This window comes from Schistosoma haematobium, chromosome 3 (assembly GCF_000699445.3).
Source record: "Schistosoma haematobium chromosome 3, whole genome shotgun sequence".
NCBI classification, from domain to species: domain Eukaryota; kingdom Metazoa; phylum Platyhelminthes; class Trematoda; order Strigeidida; family Schistosomatidae; genus Schistosoma; species Schistosoma haematobium.
This window is the reverse complement of record NC_067198.1, coordinates 9,413,774-9,429,892: the sequence shown is the minus strand read 5'-3', so window position 1 is coordinate 9,429,892 and position 16,119 is coordinate 9,413,774. Positions and strand designations below refer to the sequence as shown.

At 31.5% G+C, this 16,119-nt stretch overlaps 1 protein-coding gene across 1 annotated transcript; it reads right to left on the bottom strand.

Annotated features, from left to right (window-relative positions):
• Positions 1–11,442: 11,442 nt before the first annotated feature.
• On the bottom strand, positions 11,443–13,472 carry MS3_00010575 (uncharacterized protein). The gene has a single exon (XM_051218950.1). It carries the CDS (start codon positions 13,379–13,381, stop codon positions 11,984–11,986), a length of 1,398 nt encoding a protein of 465 aa, XP_051068895.1. The 5' UTR covers positions 13,382–13,472; the 3' UTR covers positions 11,443–11,983.
• Between the last annotated feature and the right edge of the window lie 2,647 nt (positions 13,473–16,119).

Below are 16,119 nucleotides of genomic sequence, written 5' to 3'. Positions count from 1 at the left end.
CATCTTTGTACGACCGATGACGGGCTGATTTCTGTAGGAGTTAGGAAAAAGATTATTGATTAAATATACGATAAAGTAAGTGGGATTAAGTAGATGTGGTAATTTCACAATTGTAATCAACAAATTTAAATGACAACTATACACGTAAAAATAAGGAACCGCTTACGAATAAACAAATGGCTATCGAGCGAACTAAAAACGAAGATGACTGTTGAGATTGTTGTGGGGTAACAAGTGAATTACTAACCGGATTAAATTCACAGATTTATTTAATATTTAGAAATAACAATAATGAAGAGCTATTTGTTCAAAAAATGATTGATAATAACATAAGTTACTCAATCTTAATAAGTAATATAATTTTAAAAGGCTAATATTTGTTTAAATATTAGTCTTTTAATATGATGGGGATCTTTAAACGATTAATATAATTTTATACACAAGAAATACCAAATAATAAGGTAATGAAAATGAGACAAATCGAGGATTAATAGACCATACATGTTATAAATTTGCTTTATGATGCTAATTTACTTAAAACTACATTAATTGCGGTTAGGATAAAAACCAAATGATTATTATTGAGACTGAGAATCGATATATGTAGGATAATCAATGGAAACCTGGAAGTACTAAAGGGGAGTTTCATCCTCATGTAGGACTCCTTAGAAGTTCGTACCCGCGCCCTCTCTACTCATGGCTTTCAGTTCCACGCAAGAAAGTCCAGCTTTCAAATCAATTAACCGTAAGTCCAATCAGGGTTATAGATGTATCTTGCTAACTAATACCAACTAGAAAGAAACTTAGTTCCGCGATTTCTTGCTGACTACCTCATAACACTAAATACTTGATTACATTTATGATTTTAGATGACACTACTTACTTACTTACTTACGCCTGTTACTCCCAATGGAGCATAGGCCGCCGACCAGCATTCTCCAACCCACTCTGTCCTGAGCCTCCTTTTCTAGTTCCATCCAATTCTTGTTCATTTTTCTCATGTCTATCTCCATTTCCCGGGGTAATGTGTTCTTTGGTCTTCTTCTTTTCCTTTGGCCTTGAGGATTCCATGTGAGGGCTTGTCTTGTGACGGATTTTACATTAGGTGAACATCAAAGATTTAGATAGACTGACGTGTACACTAAAATCGTATATGCATGCTATGCAAACTTAGAATACACCAACGGGTTGTTTGAATTTAAATTAATAATTTTTTCCAAACTGGAATAAGCTGATAGTGAAAAGTATGGAGAATAGGTAAGCAGTAACTTTTACATAATAGGATTGTACTTCAGTCGGATCAAATCTTTGTTGCTATTTTTGGCCAATGTTATGAAGTATATTGATTAATTGACCTAAATAAAGTTGATACATTTATCAGGTGATCAAGAAGTTAGTGATAAATATATTTATTATTAAAGGTGAGTAATGTTTCTGTCAGAGATGATATGTTTTTGAGGCCATCAGAGATGAAACTGATCAGTGTCTTTACAATAAGGTCGTTTTTCTACAGGATGAGGTTATAAACCCATACACATCTCTCCTCCTTTATCCGGGCTCAGGACTGGCAGTATACCATCTAAGGGGTACAAGTGGAGATGGAACCAGTTAAGTACTATTAATCTTTTTAAAATAACATCTATATTAGAATGTCGGTACTTGAACGTATTGAAAATTTTGTTTTTGATACCAAATGTTCATTTTAAAAACATCATCAGTATACAAAGAGTCATCATGTAAGCTAAGAGAATTACTTGAATGTTCAATAATTTTTAAAATGTTTCCTGGACTAAAAAAACGTTTCATCGGACCTCATTGAGAATGTAACAAATTTCTAGGTTGTGTTAAACGAATTTAATGCAACATTCCTTAGATATGAAATATTGTTAACCGACTGAGGTATAACTTACGTCAGCTCAAGGTCAATTGCACAGGTCAGAAAATATCATTGCTTAAGGCTAAGGGCAGTTCACTATAATTGTATCAGCGAACATAGGGTAGAAAAAGTTTTAATGAGAAATTATGATTGGCGAATTAAGCTCGTGATGTTGATCAGCGTCTCGAGACATAACACTGACAGAGAAAAAAAACATAGGACATTTAGTTCTTAAGAGCCCACAACATATTCTGATCATCATAAGTTAATATGAACTATTGATAAATTATTCACTAACTTCATGGTTTATGCATATTATTTCTAACAGCGGAGTAATTTTCTACATCACCCAACTATTTTGGAGTCTGATTATTCTTGTTTTCCAATCATGTAGCTAAGATAATAGAGTGTAGGTTCAAGTCTACTTGATAATGCCTTGATTGTAATAAATGTACTTTTGAAATAAGTAAACAGTTAAACATTATCTACATTAGTTTTACTGGTTTCAAATAAAACCCAGTGGTTTTGGAAATTGTTTATCAAAACACTTTTGAGAATATATTTACTCATTTTGTTTTCATAGCTGGCTATTTGTAAAAGTGATTATTCAGTTTAAAAAACTAAAGTTATTTTATAACAAAATACAGGAAATCACTGTTAGAAGCGTTTATATTTCTGTGAGTCTTTTGGTAGATTACTATTGACTACCCTCCAAGTACCATCTTATCTCAACATAGTGTAGACAATGTCGAGTCACATAGACTAGTGGCCACATTGCAACATGGTCGATAGGATTTGATCTGCACTAAAAAGGACCTGACATATATGACATTGATCATCACCCAGTGATCAATCAATTGTAAGTATTGAATTAAATATTTTCTTCCTTATTAACAGGTTTAATTCGCTAAAAAAGGAAGTCTTTTTTCCACTTTTCGGTATTAACTCATTACTCCAATATCTAGCTTAGTTTAGCATTTATCCATAAATTCTTATTCACGTTCATTTTCATAATAGAAAGAATCCATTTTAATGTTCACATGGAATGTAATTAAAATCGTAAATATAATGTATCTACTCATAAGTAGTTCGAAAATACTTAGAGTAATTTCTATGGATTGTTCTATTAAAAATTATTATCCACGTAAATTAAGAACAGTTGATTGAATAGATAGTATGACTAAGAAATTATTGTGAATTAAACAAATCTAATGTGATTTAACACTTGAATTCATGAGTCAATCTAGGCTAGACCACTACTGAAAACCTGGAACCACTAAACAGCCGTTTCGTCATAGTACTGGAGTCCTCACTAGTGCGCATCCACAACCCCGCACCAAATGGACTCGAACCCAGGATCTTTGGTCTCCATTAGTCTCGCGTGCAAGAGCTTAACCTCCAACTACTGAGCTGGAATCCGACGGTGTTAAAGTCTAACTTAAAACAATACACGAAATTGCATTGTCATCAGTGAGTTACTAACTCACAACAAACCCAGTTGAACTCCATTGATCAGGGATTCTCACTAGAACTCCAGGAAACCCCATCGTGAAGTCAGTTACTAGTGAGCAGGTGATTATTATTATCAGAATGGGGTCTTGTAGAGATTGTAGTAATTTAATGAAGATTTATTCGAAATCATAAATAGATCATAACTAGGATAACAAGGCGGCCTGCTTGAGCATCTGGGCTACCTGTTCCTGCCATCTCGATATTTCAACAAGTTATCTATTTTTGTCTGTTTTAATATATCATTATGTCTATTAATCGCATAGCATATCCTGGTGCATTTTTGAAGAGTGTACAACATTTCGTTGTCAAAGTTACAAATAACTCAATAAGATACAATGTGGTTGATGGCAATATACAATGAAAAGAATGTACATTATTCAGATGTTCATTTACTGGACTTCTAACATCTAACTGGCGATCACCCAATATATATCGGCAGGACCGATCAAGAAGAAAGAAACGGAAACTTGTTGAAATACTTTGTGCTGAGAATTCTATATTGTACTAAAAATATAATATTGAATAAAGCAAATAATAATAATAATAAAATAATATCCAAATACACTGATGTTTATATGTTCCATTTACATTGATCATTAGTTCAAGTTTAAATACATTAAACTAAATATTACTTGAACTACACTTGCAATATCATGAGATTAAACCACAACTAATAAATATAACTAATTATCTGAATTATTTAATTATTCTTTCCTTGCATCTTTCACATATTAGATTAACATATGTGAACAGCTCTTTAGATGTAAATCAATTTGATTAACTATCACCCTTCTCCATAGTAGGAAGACTATTTTGAAAATCTGTACACGTCTGACCAATAGCGTTACTGAACTTGTGAAAAGTATGAGATTTATTAATCGTTTACCATTCATACCATGTACTGTATATTCGTTTCAGCATAATTTATCCTGGAGCTGGCAAATTACTGAATGATATCAATCAATGGATTTATGAACTTTTTGGGCTGATGGGCTAAGAGACTCACAGAATATTTCGTTCAGGTAAGGGAGATTATCTTGACCAATGATTGAAAACATCAGGTTATACAGTTCAAAATCATTTTTAATAGATCGAATACATTCACTTTTTATATCTTTTTAGATAATGAGTTTAAACATTACTTCACTCATTTTATTCAGCGATTTCACCCTTTACTCTAAACTATATCCTACATATGTTTTGCATTTTTACCACCATTGTGGAGTATGCTACTTATACGGACAGATATAAGTGGTATGTAGTAGATATTAAAAGTGGAATGCTTACCAGTAGAAGATTAAAATGTGGAGAAAAGAAAGGGAAAAGGTCAACAGTTAGAATAACAACAGAATCGAAAGAATGATGGAGTATGTATAAGATAACTCAAGGAGAATGTGCAAATGATGTATTCAATGTATGTTTTTCATATTTTACGGATGTACTATGATAGTTTGCATAACTTAATAGATTGATATACTGTACCTAAGCTTACGATCGTTACACCATTAGTGTTATTATTATGACTCTATTGCTATTCGTTTTGTCAATTTTCTGTGAATATCCTGATGTAGCATGATATCTCTGACCGATCTACATTTGTTATATTGTTATAAAGGGTTTATGGAAATCATTAAATTTTATAATTTACAATTTAGAATAATTTTAGCTAAAGAACCTTTGAAAACCAGGAAACACTAAACACTTTTTTTCCTGATATGGGGTTTCTCAACAATGCAAATCTATAACTTTAATGTCTTGGGTATAATATCCAATGGCGTCAAGATAGACATTATTGAAAAGTACCATACTGTAATGAGGAAGGGGTTCATTGCTTTCTTGTTATTAGTGGTTATTTAACCACAGTCATTCCATAGTATAAAGCTATAATTATTACCTTATTAATTTAACAGTTGAAATTATGAGTCAATTGAAGCTAGATCACCATGGAAAACATGGAAGCATTGGACGGCCGTTTCGTCCTAGTATGGGACTCCTCAGTAGTACGCATCCACGATCCCGCCTAGCAAGGTTCGAACCCAACATCTATCAGTCTCGCGTGCAAGCGCCTAACCACTAGACCATTGAGCTAACCGGCATCCAACGGTGTTAATGTTTAATTTCAACCAATCCACGAAGTTGCATCATCGTCTACCATTATCATCAGTGAGTTACTATATCACAACAGACTCAGTTGAACTCCATTCATGTATTCAACTATTCAGTTATTATAATATCCACAAAAACTCCTCTTTCATTATTGCTTTATTGCTAACTAATTTAAGCATGAAATCTTTGTAGAACATCAAATTTATTCATAATAAAAATTCTTCTATATCCATTAACTTCATATAGAATTGATTCATGTTTCTATTTATTCATGCAATTCATATAATTATTCACAGTATTGAATCATAAAAATCTTTTGCAAAAAAAAAGAAAGAAAAAACAAAAAAAGAAAAGAAAAACAAAATAAAAGAAAGAAAAAAGTAACTTGTAACAAAAAAATCAAACAAGAAATGACCAATGATCAATTTGGTAAATTTATATCTGTGCAATGATACTTGACAACATTATTCAATAATTTATCTAAAATTACATGAATGGACATGTCTTGTGTTTGTTTGTTTGTGTGTGTGTATGTATGTGTTGACATGTATTTGTTCTCCATGTTTCATATAAAACTCATTTATGATTGTCATTGGTAAATAAATAATTAACTTATTAAAACAGAGAGAAAGAGGGTGTGTATGCGTGTGAGAGAGTGTGTATGTGTGTGTGAGAGAGAGAGAGGGAGAGAGAAAAGGAAGAAAAAAACAGATTTTTCTAAAGACAATTGTGTTTTTTTCTCTTTTTTCTTTTTGGTAGTTTTGTCCAAAATAATAAAATTCAAAGTATTATCATTATAAAATGATAATGATAATAATAATGGTTTAATATAGTGAAATCTATATTATTTATGACTAAATAATTCATTGTTTGCTTGTATGTTTGTTTGTTTTATTCAGTCTTTCAATGAACATGTACAGATTTTAGCTGCTAAGAGAAAAAAAAACATAATTGATTTGTGTTATTATGACCAATTTTCTTTACTTTTTTTCTTTTCTTTCTTTTTTTTTAAAGAATTTTCACGGTAATTTCTATAATCATATACGTAAAAGATGAATATATGAAGTTATTACTTTTTTAATGATTATTCATTGAATTAAATTATTTTAGAATGAGACCTATATCATTGAGTGTAATAATTAAACAAGTTATCCAGTCATTTTAAGCAAAGATAGATAGTTCTATTTGGAACTCGTCAGTTGGACATATCTACATCTGAGAGTTGATGTTTACTCTGGGATTCCGACCCAGTACTGTTCGCTTCAAATGCCAATGTGATATCCACTTAGCTACTAAGTCCGAAATAGGACGAAACGTGCATCCTAGATTCCATTACTAGCCATTATCCATCTTTGCTTAGAATGCTGGTGACTTAAGATCATATCAAGGCAATCCGCATAGGATGCACATATACCAATAAGCGACTGATCAAGTGCAATCCTAAACATCAATGTAAAGATTCAATGTGAATACATTAATTTATTCGGTTTTTTTATTATTAGCTTGGATTTTGTGATCATTTATCATTCGGATATACATCATATTGATTCAAACCATAGATGGGTGGATGCAGACAGATTTTATATTTAATTGAACAGTGTTAACTTGACTGAAGCTAGAAATGTAAACTAATGAATCCCAACTCAGTGGTTTGAAGAGTAAGCACTCCACAGATGGTCAGAATGATCTAAGTTTGATCCCTGAGGGTCATGAATGCCCATTAGTGAAGTATCACATACAAAGATGAGATAGCTCTCCAGTGCTTCTTGGTTTACAGTAATCGCATAACTAAGGTTCATCCATGAAGTGAAACTACTAAATATCAGGCACTCGGTTAGAGACTACAGTCGTACTGTGCATACTTTAATGTACATGGAAAATGCCGTAAGTTTTTCAGCTTTGGCCAGTTTTTTTTTACCCATGTCTAATCTTAGTAGGGAGAATCTCTTTCACTACTTAGTGTCATTTATAGATCACCATTTTCTATTCGGAATAATGTCCATAAGAAATTTATCCAATGAAAATGTAAAATGTCGAAACTCTTGCCGCTAACTTTGATTGTCAAACATTGTATGTGGGTGAAAAACAGATGAAAACTAAAATCAAACTCAAATTCGAAGGTTGTTGATCATCTAATAACCTTGATACTATACCAACTCAGATTTTACTTCAGTTTGGTTAAACATTAAGAAAAATCGTATGATATAATAGAAATTTTAGTGTGAAAAATCTGTGATACTCCGAAAAAATAAACATTTAAAAAGATTTCTTAATTATAGATTCTAGAATTTTGTAACTTCAATTATACACTATAGTTTACTTTATAGAGCAAAGGTTATCATTCTGTCCGGTACTAACTTAATATTAAGTACATTATGAAATGCAATTCACTGGGTTAAGATTCTGAAACACTGACTAATAAAAGGAACATATTAATGTACAACGAGATGTACGTTAACCTAAGGATAAAATTACTCTAATATGATGAACAACAGATTCACAAATGATACAAGATGAGAACCGTGTTGTATATCAAAATAACTGTAGTAGGAAATATTGATTATCGAGTTTCAACTTAGTGGTTTATTAGTATCATGTTCATCACGAAAATGGTATGGCTGAATCATCAATAAACAAGAGGGATCTGATTTGGATGCAAAGGAAGGGATCGGTAAAGCTTAGGTAGCATTCCTACAACTGAAAAACATATGGAACTCAAAATAATTGTCTGTCAACCAACATCCATATCACAATCTTCAATACGAACGTCAACACAGTTCTATTGTATGGAGTAGAAACTCGGAGAACTACCACAACCATCATCATCACCAAACAAGTACAAGTATTTATAAACAATTAACTACGCAACATACTCAATGTCCGTTGACCGGATACCATGAACAACAGTCTACTGTGAGAGAGAGCAAACCAACTTCCAGTTGAAGAGGGAATTAGGAGAAGACGTTGGAATTGGATAGGATACACATTGAGGAAATCACCAAATTGCATCATGAAGCAAGCGCTAACTTGAAATTGTGAATGGAAACGGAAAAGCGCAAGGTCGAAGAACACATTGTGCCGGGAAATGGAGTCAGACATCAAAAGAATGAATAGGAACCGAAGACAAGTGAAAAGGATTGTCCGGGAAGGATTTGGATGAAAAATGCTAGTGAGCGTCCTATGTTCTTCCACGAGGGTTAACAGGTGTAAGTAAGTAAATATTAACGAATGTTTAGCATACGTTATTTTGTAAAGTTCGAAACGTAACATAAATCATAATCAGGAGAATAGGGATACAATGTGTATGAATAAACGTAGTTAAGATCGGTGTATATTTATATGTTGAGAAGTAATAATTCAGAGATTATGTAAATATAATGCAATTAGTAAGTGTTTGGGATATCGCTCAATCAATGATATTATTTTCGTCCTTTTTTTATCGTCGTATAAAGGATAACTGGATTAGTTACAGACTCGTTTGTCATTAAAATTTAATTTGAAAACTCAGTAAATTCTCGCTTACAATTTGAAATATTCGTCCTACAACAGGACGAAACGGCCATCCAGTGCTTCCAGGTTTTCCATGATGGTCTAGCTTTAATCGACTCATGAATTCAACTATTAAATATTTCATTATTTCATTCCTGATAGTGATGATTTTATTTTATTTGTACTATTAATATATGTAAATGTAAATTACAAATAAGACTTTATATTTTCATTTCAGAAATCATACTTAAGCTAGGCAGATTTATTATTAAAACTATCAACATTGAATACTTTTATTGATACTTAATTTTTTAAAGTTAATATTTCCGTTAAATCAAAATGAAGAGTTTTGTACTGGTTTTGCATTCGAGGCACGAATCATTACATGACATATATCTATTGAAGCTAACCCACCATGGAAAACATGGAAGCACTGGACAGCCGTTTCGTCCTATTGTGGGACTCCTCAGTAGTGCGCATCCACGACCCGCCTCGCGGGATTTCAACCCAGGACCTATCAGTCTCGCGCCAGGCGCCTAACCATTGGACCACTGAGTTGGCCTGTATCCAACGGTGTTAATGTCTAACTTCAACAAATCCACGAAATTGCGCCACCGTACACCATTGCCTTCAGTGAGCTGATATCTCACAACAGACCTAGTTGGACTCCACTGGTCACATTCTTTCACTAGAACTCCAAGTTTAAATAGTACAACGGAACAACTCTAATATTATGTAATCGATCCAAAAACAGGTCTGAATAAATCAATGTCATGTCATTTCGGTCAACGTGATTCATAAGCGACATGTATGTAGATTTGTGTGTGTGTGTGTGTGTGCACTGTAAGGATGAAAATTGTGTGACATTTATGGTGAGAAAGGATAGAGTTTAATTTGTAAAATGATAGTATGAATTGTAATTAATATCAGACTAGGTGGCTAGGATAGATATTCGAAGTTGGATGTATAGTAAGGCCTTCTTTTCTTTTGACAGAAGTAGGATTAAGCATTATATGGAACGCTTCAAGTACTCTCCTTTCTTTGTAATTGGAAAAGCCTTTTTGTAAATTTTTGATATTTTTGAAATCGATTTGGTGGTTGTTGAAAATGTCGTGAACTGCTATTGCCGACTTAATTTGAAGTCTATCCAGTTCTACGGAATTTCTCTATGTACCTAATATGTTCTTTGGCACGAGTTAAGACTTCGCGAGATATCTCTTCAATATAGAAGGCATCACAATCGACACAACCTAATTTGTAGACGCAGTTCTTTATTGACATGAATGGGATTTTTCCTTTTAAGCAAAGTAAAGTATTTCGAAGTGTGTTCGTTGTTTTGTAATGTACTTTAATCCTTTGTTGTTTTAAGAGTTTTTGGAGTTTTTCTGTTATACCATAACGGTATGGTAAAACTGCGGTATCAATCCATGGCAATTCATTCGAATCATTATTATTATTATTACGCACTGAAACGTCTAGTTTTAATAAACTTCTAATAATCTTCGTAGCAAAATTATTAACCTGTAAGATACTAATTACATTCTTTTGTTCTTTTTGTTTGTCCTCTTCTGATGTGATGATTTTGTTAGCTCTTCTAAAAAGATTTAGGGTTAGTGAGGTCTTAGCACTAAAAGGATGTGCTGAATTGAAGTCAATATAATGATCATAGTGTGCAGGCTTTCGGTAGATGGATAGATATAGAATTCCATTTAGATTTCTTCTCACTAAACAATTTAAAAATGGTAGCTCACCATGTTTATTTTCATTCTCTTCCGTAAATTTGATGTGAGATGAAAGTGTATTGATCCGTTTTGAAAAAAGATCTTAGATGAGTCTTTTTTATCACAACAAATGTATCATCTATATCTAAGCCAAATTCGTGGTTTATTGTCGTTGGTGAAAATATTTGATTCTATGTTTGTCATAAAAAGGTTGGCTACAATAGTAGACACGGGGGATCCCACCGCTACACCGTTAGTTTGTTTGTATAGCACCCCGTTAAAAGTGAATAGAGTCGAATTTAAGCAGGGTTTTGAGGATCTCATGATTAGACTGATGCTTGAAGGACATCTGTTAGAAAGGGTATTGTCATTCTCTAGCAAACCACTAATGAATTCTAAGCATTTATCAATAGGAACGCTAGTGTATAAAGAAACGACATCAAAGCTTACCATGACTTCATTCTTCTCGATAATTAATTCCGATAATTTTGATTTTAAGTTATATGTATCTTTAAGCTTGATTGATAACATAATATTCTTATTGTTCCGTTGTACTATTTAAACTTGGGATTAATTTTACTTTGGTCATTTATTCTCTGAAGAAGTGGCTTACACCAAGTCACGAAACGTCAGAAAATCTAATTTTCCTACTCATTGGGATATTACAAATATACTTATTTATTTATAACAAGCTACTCAATGCTCAATTTATTTGAAATGATCAAATCAAACCTTAGCTACAAAGTAAGATTATATTTTATATATACTCATAATTCTTGAAAATGTCCACCTTCAATAGATCAGTTCCAATGAAATCTATTCTCAATAGATAAAACGACATTATATAATTCATCAATGTATATACTGATATTACATAATCAGAAAAGGATTTTCATCAAAAAAAAATAATAACATGAACTAATCAAAACAAAAAAGAAACGAAAAAAAGAAAGAAAAAAAGCTTATTATCAACATTACATTTTATGATTTATAAATAAATTAAAGAGAAAACCATTAATACAGTATCATTATTGATTATTAAGATTTTCTAAAACAAACAAAAAAGAACAGAAAAAAGAGAAAAAATTCTTTCCATTACACAATTACATAACACTAAATAATAATCTGTACAAAGTTTAGAAAACAAAAAACAAAAAAACAAACAAAAAAAGCATTGAAGAGGAAGAACGTATTGATGAACATCTCATTGAATGGATCTTAAATCAATTCAACATTTCATTTCATAATCTAATTTATACTTTGACAAATACATTGATTCCTATTTACTTAAAAAAGAAGAAAATGGATCAAAACATAACCAATCGAATAGAATTGATTGATCATTATTATTATTATTATTTGTTGTTGTTATAGGATGAATTGGATGCCATTTCACATGTAATTGATTAGGTAATTGAATCATTTCATTAAAATGTTTCATACTTTTTATTTGTAGCGCATTTAAACTAATACATAGTTCACCAATAATTTTTTTAATAGACCATTTATGAATTTGTCTTAATTGTATAATAATATATAAATGTTTAATATATTTCTCTTTTATTTGAAATGATATTCTTTTATTAAAATATGGATTGATTAATTCTTTACGTGATTCTGTTTTATATTTATGTAATAAATGATTATTATATTTTATATAAATAATCAGATCTAATTCAGTTGCTAGGGCATCAATTAATTTCCCCTTATTATTATTATTCTTATTATTATTATCATTAGTAGTAGTAGTAGTAGTAGTATTTAAAATTAAATTTTTGATTTCAAAGATACATAAATCTATACGTGATGTATCTGTATAATAACCTAAACCAATACAGATTTCACCAATATTATTTGGATAAATTCTATTATTCATTAATAACCAATCAATTTTTTCATAAAATTTCCCAATATATTCACTATGATTAATTTGATTTAATGGAATCAATAAATGACCTAAAAATTGATCAATATATTGATTATTATAATGAAAGATTTCTAATAAAATAATAATACATTTTAATTGATTTATTGATAATTTATATAAAAATGATTGATTCCAACATGGTTTATTCGAATTATATATAATATTAGTAGAATATTTTTTATGTATAAATTGAATTGGTTTCATCATTTGTAATTGTGAATTATTCTTTTTATATTTAATTAATGAAATTGTAGCATATGGATTTAATGGTTCTTGTTCATTAGTTACTAATAAATTATTTGCTTGGATAATGCAAATCTTCAATTCTTCTGTATTTAAATTATAATTTAATGAATATTCTATTGTACCATAATTACGTAATTCATTATTATCATTATTATTATTATTATTAAATTTAATTAAACCTGGTATATCATCTATGTAGATTGGTTGTTCTCTTTTTTTATATACTTTTGGTATATATTTTTTATGCATAAATGTACGTATATATAAAATTAATAATATAATGAATGTTAAACATAGAATACATATGGTTATCAATATAAATATAGCTAATGGTATACTGGATACATGAAATAGTTTGGTTAAATTTAATAAAAATTGATTATTTGATAATGGATCAAGTTGATAAGGTAATGTTTGATTTTCATTATTTATATTTATAGTACTAGTAGTAGTAGTAGTAGTTGTAGTATTAGTAATAGTAGTATTAGTAGTAGTATTAATCATTTTTATTTAATTTGATGAATTTCAATAATAAATAAATCCGATTAATTAAATAATTTTTTGGTTGTTGTTTTAAATAGTATCCAAGTGATATATTTCTTATGAGAATTAAAATAAATTTAAATAGTTTCCAAGTGGAAAGTTGCTTTTTTGTGACAGTTTTGTTTTTTGTTTTTTTTTTTGAAAAAAAAAGAATTTATCACTTATTACTGATTGGTTAATAATTTTAGGAATCTGATTGGTTTATAATTCAGATGAGTCATAAAAACGAATAGATGATTATTAAGATAATTATTGACATAATCAGAGAGGGGTTTTAATGAATATTCTAATATCACTGGTTGAAATCATGAGTCAGTTGAAGCTAGACCACCATGGAAAACGTGGAAACGCTGAACGGCCGCTTTGTCGTACTACGGGACTCCTCAGCAGTGCGCATCCACGATCCTGCCCCTCGCGAGGTTCGAACCCAGGACCTACCAGTCTCGCGCCAAGCGCTTAACCAACTAGACCACTGAGCCGGCATCCAACGGTGTTAATGTCTAACTTCAACCAATCCACGAGATCGCGCCACCGTACACCATTGTCTTCAGTGAGTTGTTATCTCACAACAAACCTGGTTGAACTCCACTGGTAACGGCTTCTCACTAGAACTTCAGGAAATGCCTCTTGAAGTCAGCCACTAGTGAGCAGGTGATTATTATTATCAGAATAGGTTTTGTGGAGATCTCGCGGGGGGGGCGGGATCGTGGATGTGCATTGCTGAGGAGTCCCATACTGGGACGAAACGGCCGTCTAGTGCTTCCAGGTTTCCCATGGTGGTCTAGCTTCAATCGACTCATGATTTCAACCAGTGAAATTTCTAAAAATCTCTACAAAACCCGTTTGAATATTCTAAGAATTTATTAGTTGAATTTGTGAGTTCATGGAAAAGCTGGAAGATTTTCTATTACGGTCTGGCTTTAATTGACTCATGAATTTAATTATTAAATTATTGGTATCTTATATTATTTGTGTTTTTTTAACTGAATAATTTTGACAAATCAATTATAAACTACGAACATATCCAAGTTAGACAACTATTGAAATTCTGGAAGAACTGGATGGTATTTTCGTTCTAGTATGCGACTCCTCGGTGATGATTATTCACAGTCCTACACACAGGAATCGAACCTAATACATGTGATTTTCATACAGATAACTTCCCTTATTATCTTAAAGAGAACAAGATTGGTGCAGAATAATATGAATTCACTTTATTCCGTTAGATTCTCATCAGCTGCTTACAACCTAAAATAATTGAAAATCGACGTTATTACAGATACTGACCAAAGAAACTATAGCAAACAAAAACCTATTTTTATTCAACTTAAATTTAAACATGATGATGTCAAAGAGTCAATCAATATGAGACTAAAAACTGCATTGAAAAGAACTTATCCTACACCTAAACTGATTGTCCTGTCCAAAACAACATGTTCTTTAACACAATCAAAGTTTGATAGGTATCCCTTTCATATGACCACCAACTCTTTATACAAATTTACGTGTATCTGCCAAAGTAGTTACATCAGTAGAACAGAAAGGAGAGCCTACGTCCGATTCAAAGAACATATTTCGAAAAGTTTAAGATCAAGTGGGATAAAAACATTCAGCAGTGCCATCGCGAAACATCTCCTTGACACAGAATATGAAGTCGATACACTGAAGTCCTTCAAGCTGATTAACAAACAATCAAACTCCAACCTTTCGAAATTTACCGAAGCGATAGCAATCAAACGTCTAAGACCAGATCCAAAAAGGGATAGTAATAAATCTTTCATTGTCCTGGTAACATTAAACCCCCTTTTCATTTATTATGTCACTAGTTATTTCAACTCTATCAGAAGTTTGATTACATCATTGTTATTTTTATTCAATTCATAACTGACTGATTTCAATTCATATTTTTCTTTATTACCATCAATCTATTTTCAGTTTGTTCATTACGCAATCATCTAATGTTTGTTAACTCCATGAGTTCTACTCACTAGTTCAATGTTCTGGAACTTTCCCTCCAAAACTTTATTTATCCAAAACAAAATTTTTATAAACGTATTAACTCTATTGAAATCTTTGCTACATCATAATACATATATTCATCTTTAATCACCCTCTTATGTGTAAGTATGTCAATATCTGTAATAACGTTGATTTTCAAATATTTTAGGTTGTAAGCAGCTGATGAGAATCTAACGAAATAAAATGAATTCATATTATTCTGCACCAATCTTTGTTCTTGTTCTCTTTAAGATAATAAAGGGAATTATCTATATGAAAATCAAATATATTAGGTTCAATTCATATTATTCTACACTTGGTTATGCACGCAAACTCTTAGTCTTTTGGCCATTGAGCCGGCATACAATGCCGTTATTTTCCGAAGCATTTACCTACCAAACATAATGAAAGATGGTCGCCCAGCATCATGGATTGACTTTGGTTATACATTAACACCTCTGAATGTTTGCTCGATGGTATAGAGGTTAAGTATTTGCATACGAGCCATCAGGCACCGAGTTCGACTCCTGATTGACGCGCTGTGAATTCGCACTCCTGAGGAGGCCAAGAGTAGAACCAAACGGCCACCCAGTGCTTTCAGGATTTCAATCGTGGTTCAAATAACATAGTTCCCTGATTTCATTGAGACATACAAATACTGTTAACCTTAAAATTCCATATTACATATATGAAACTGTCAT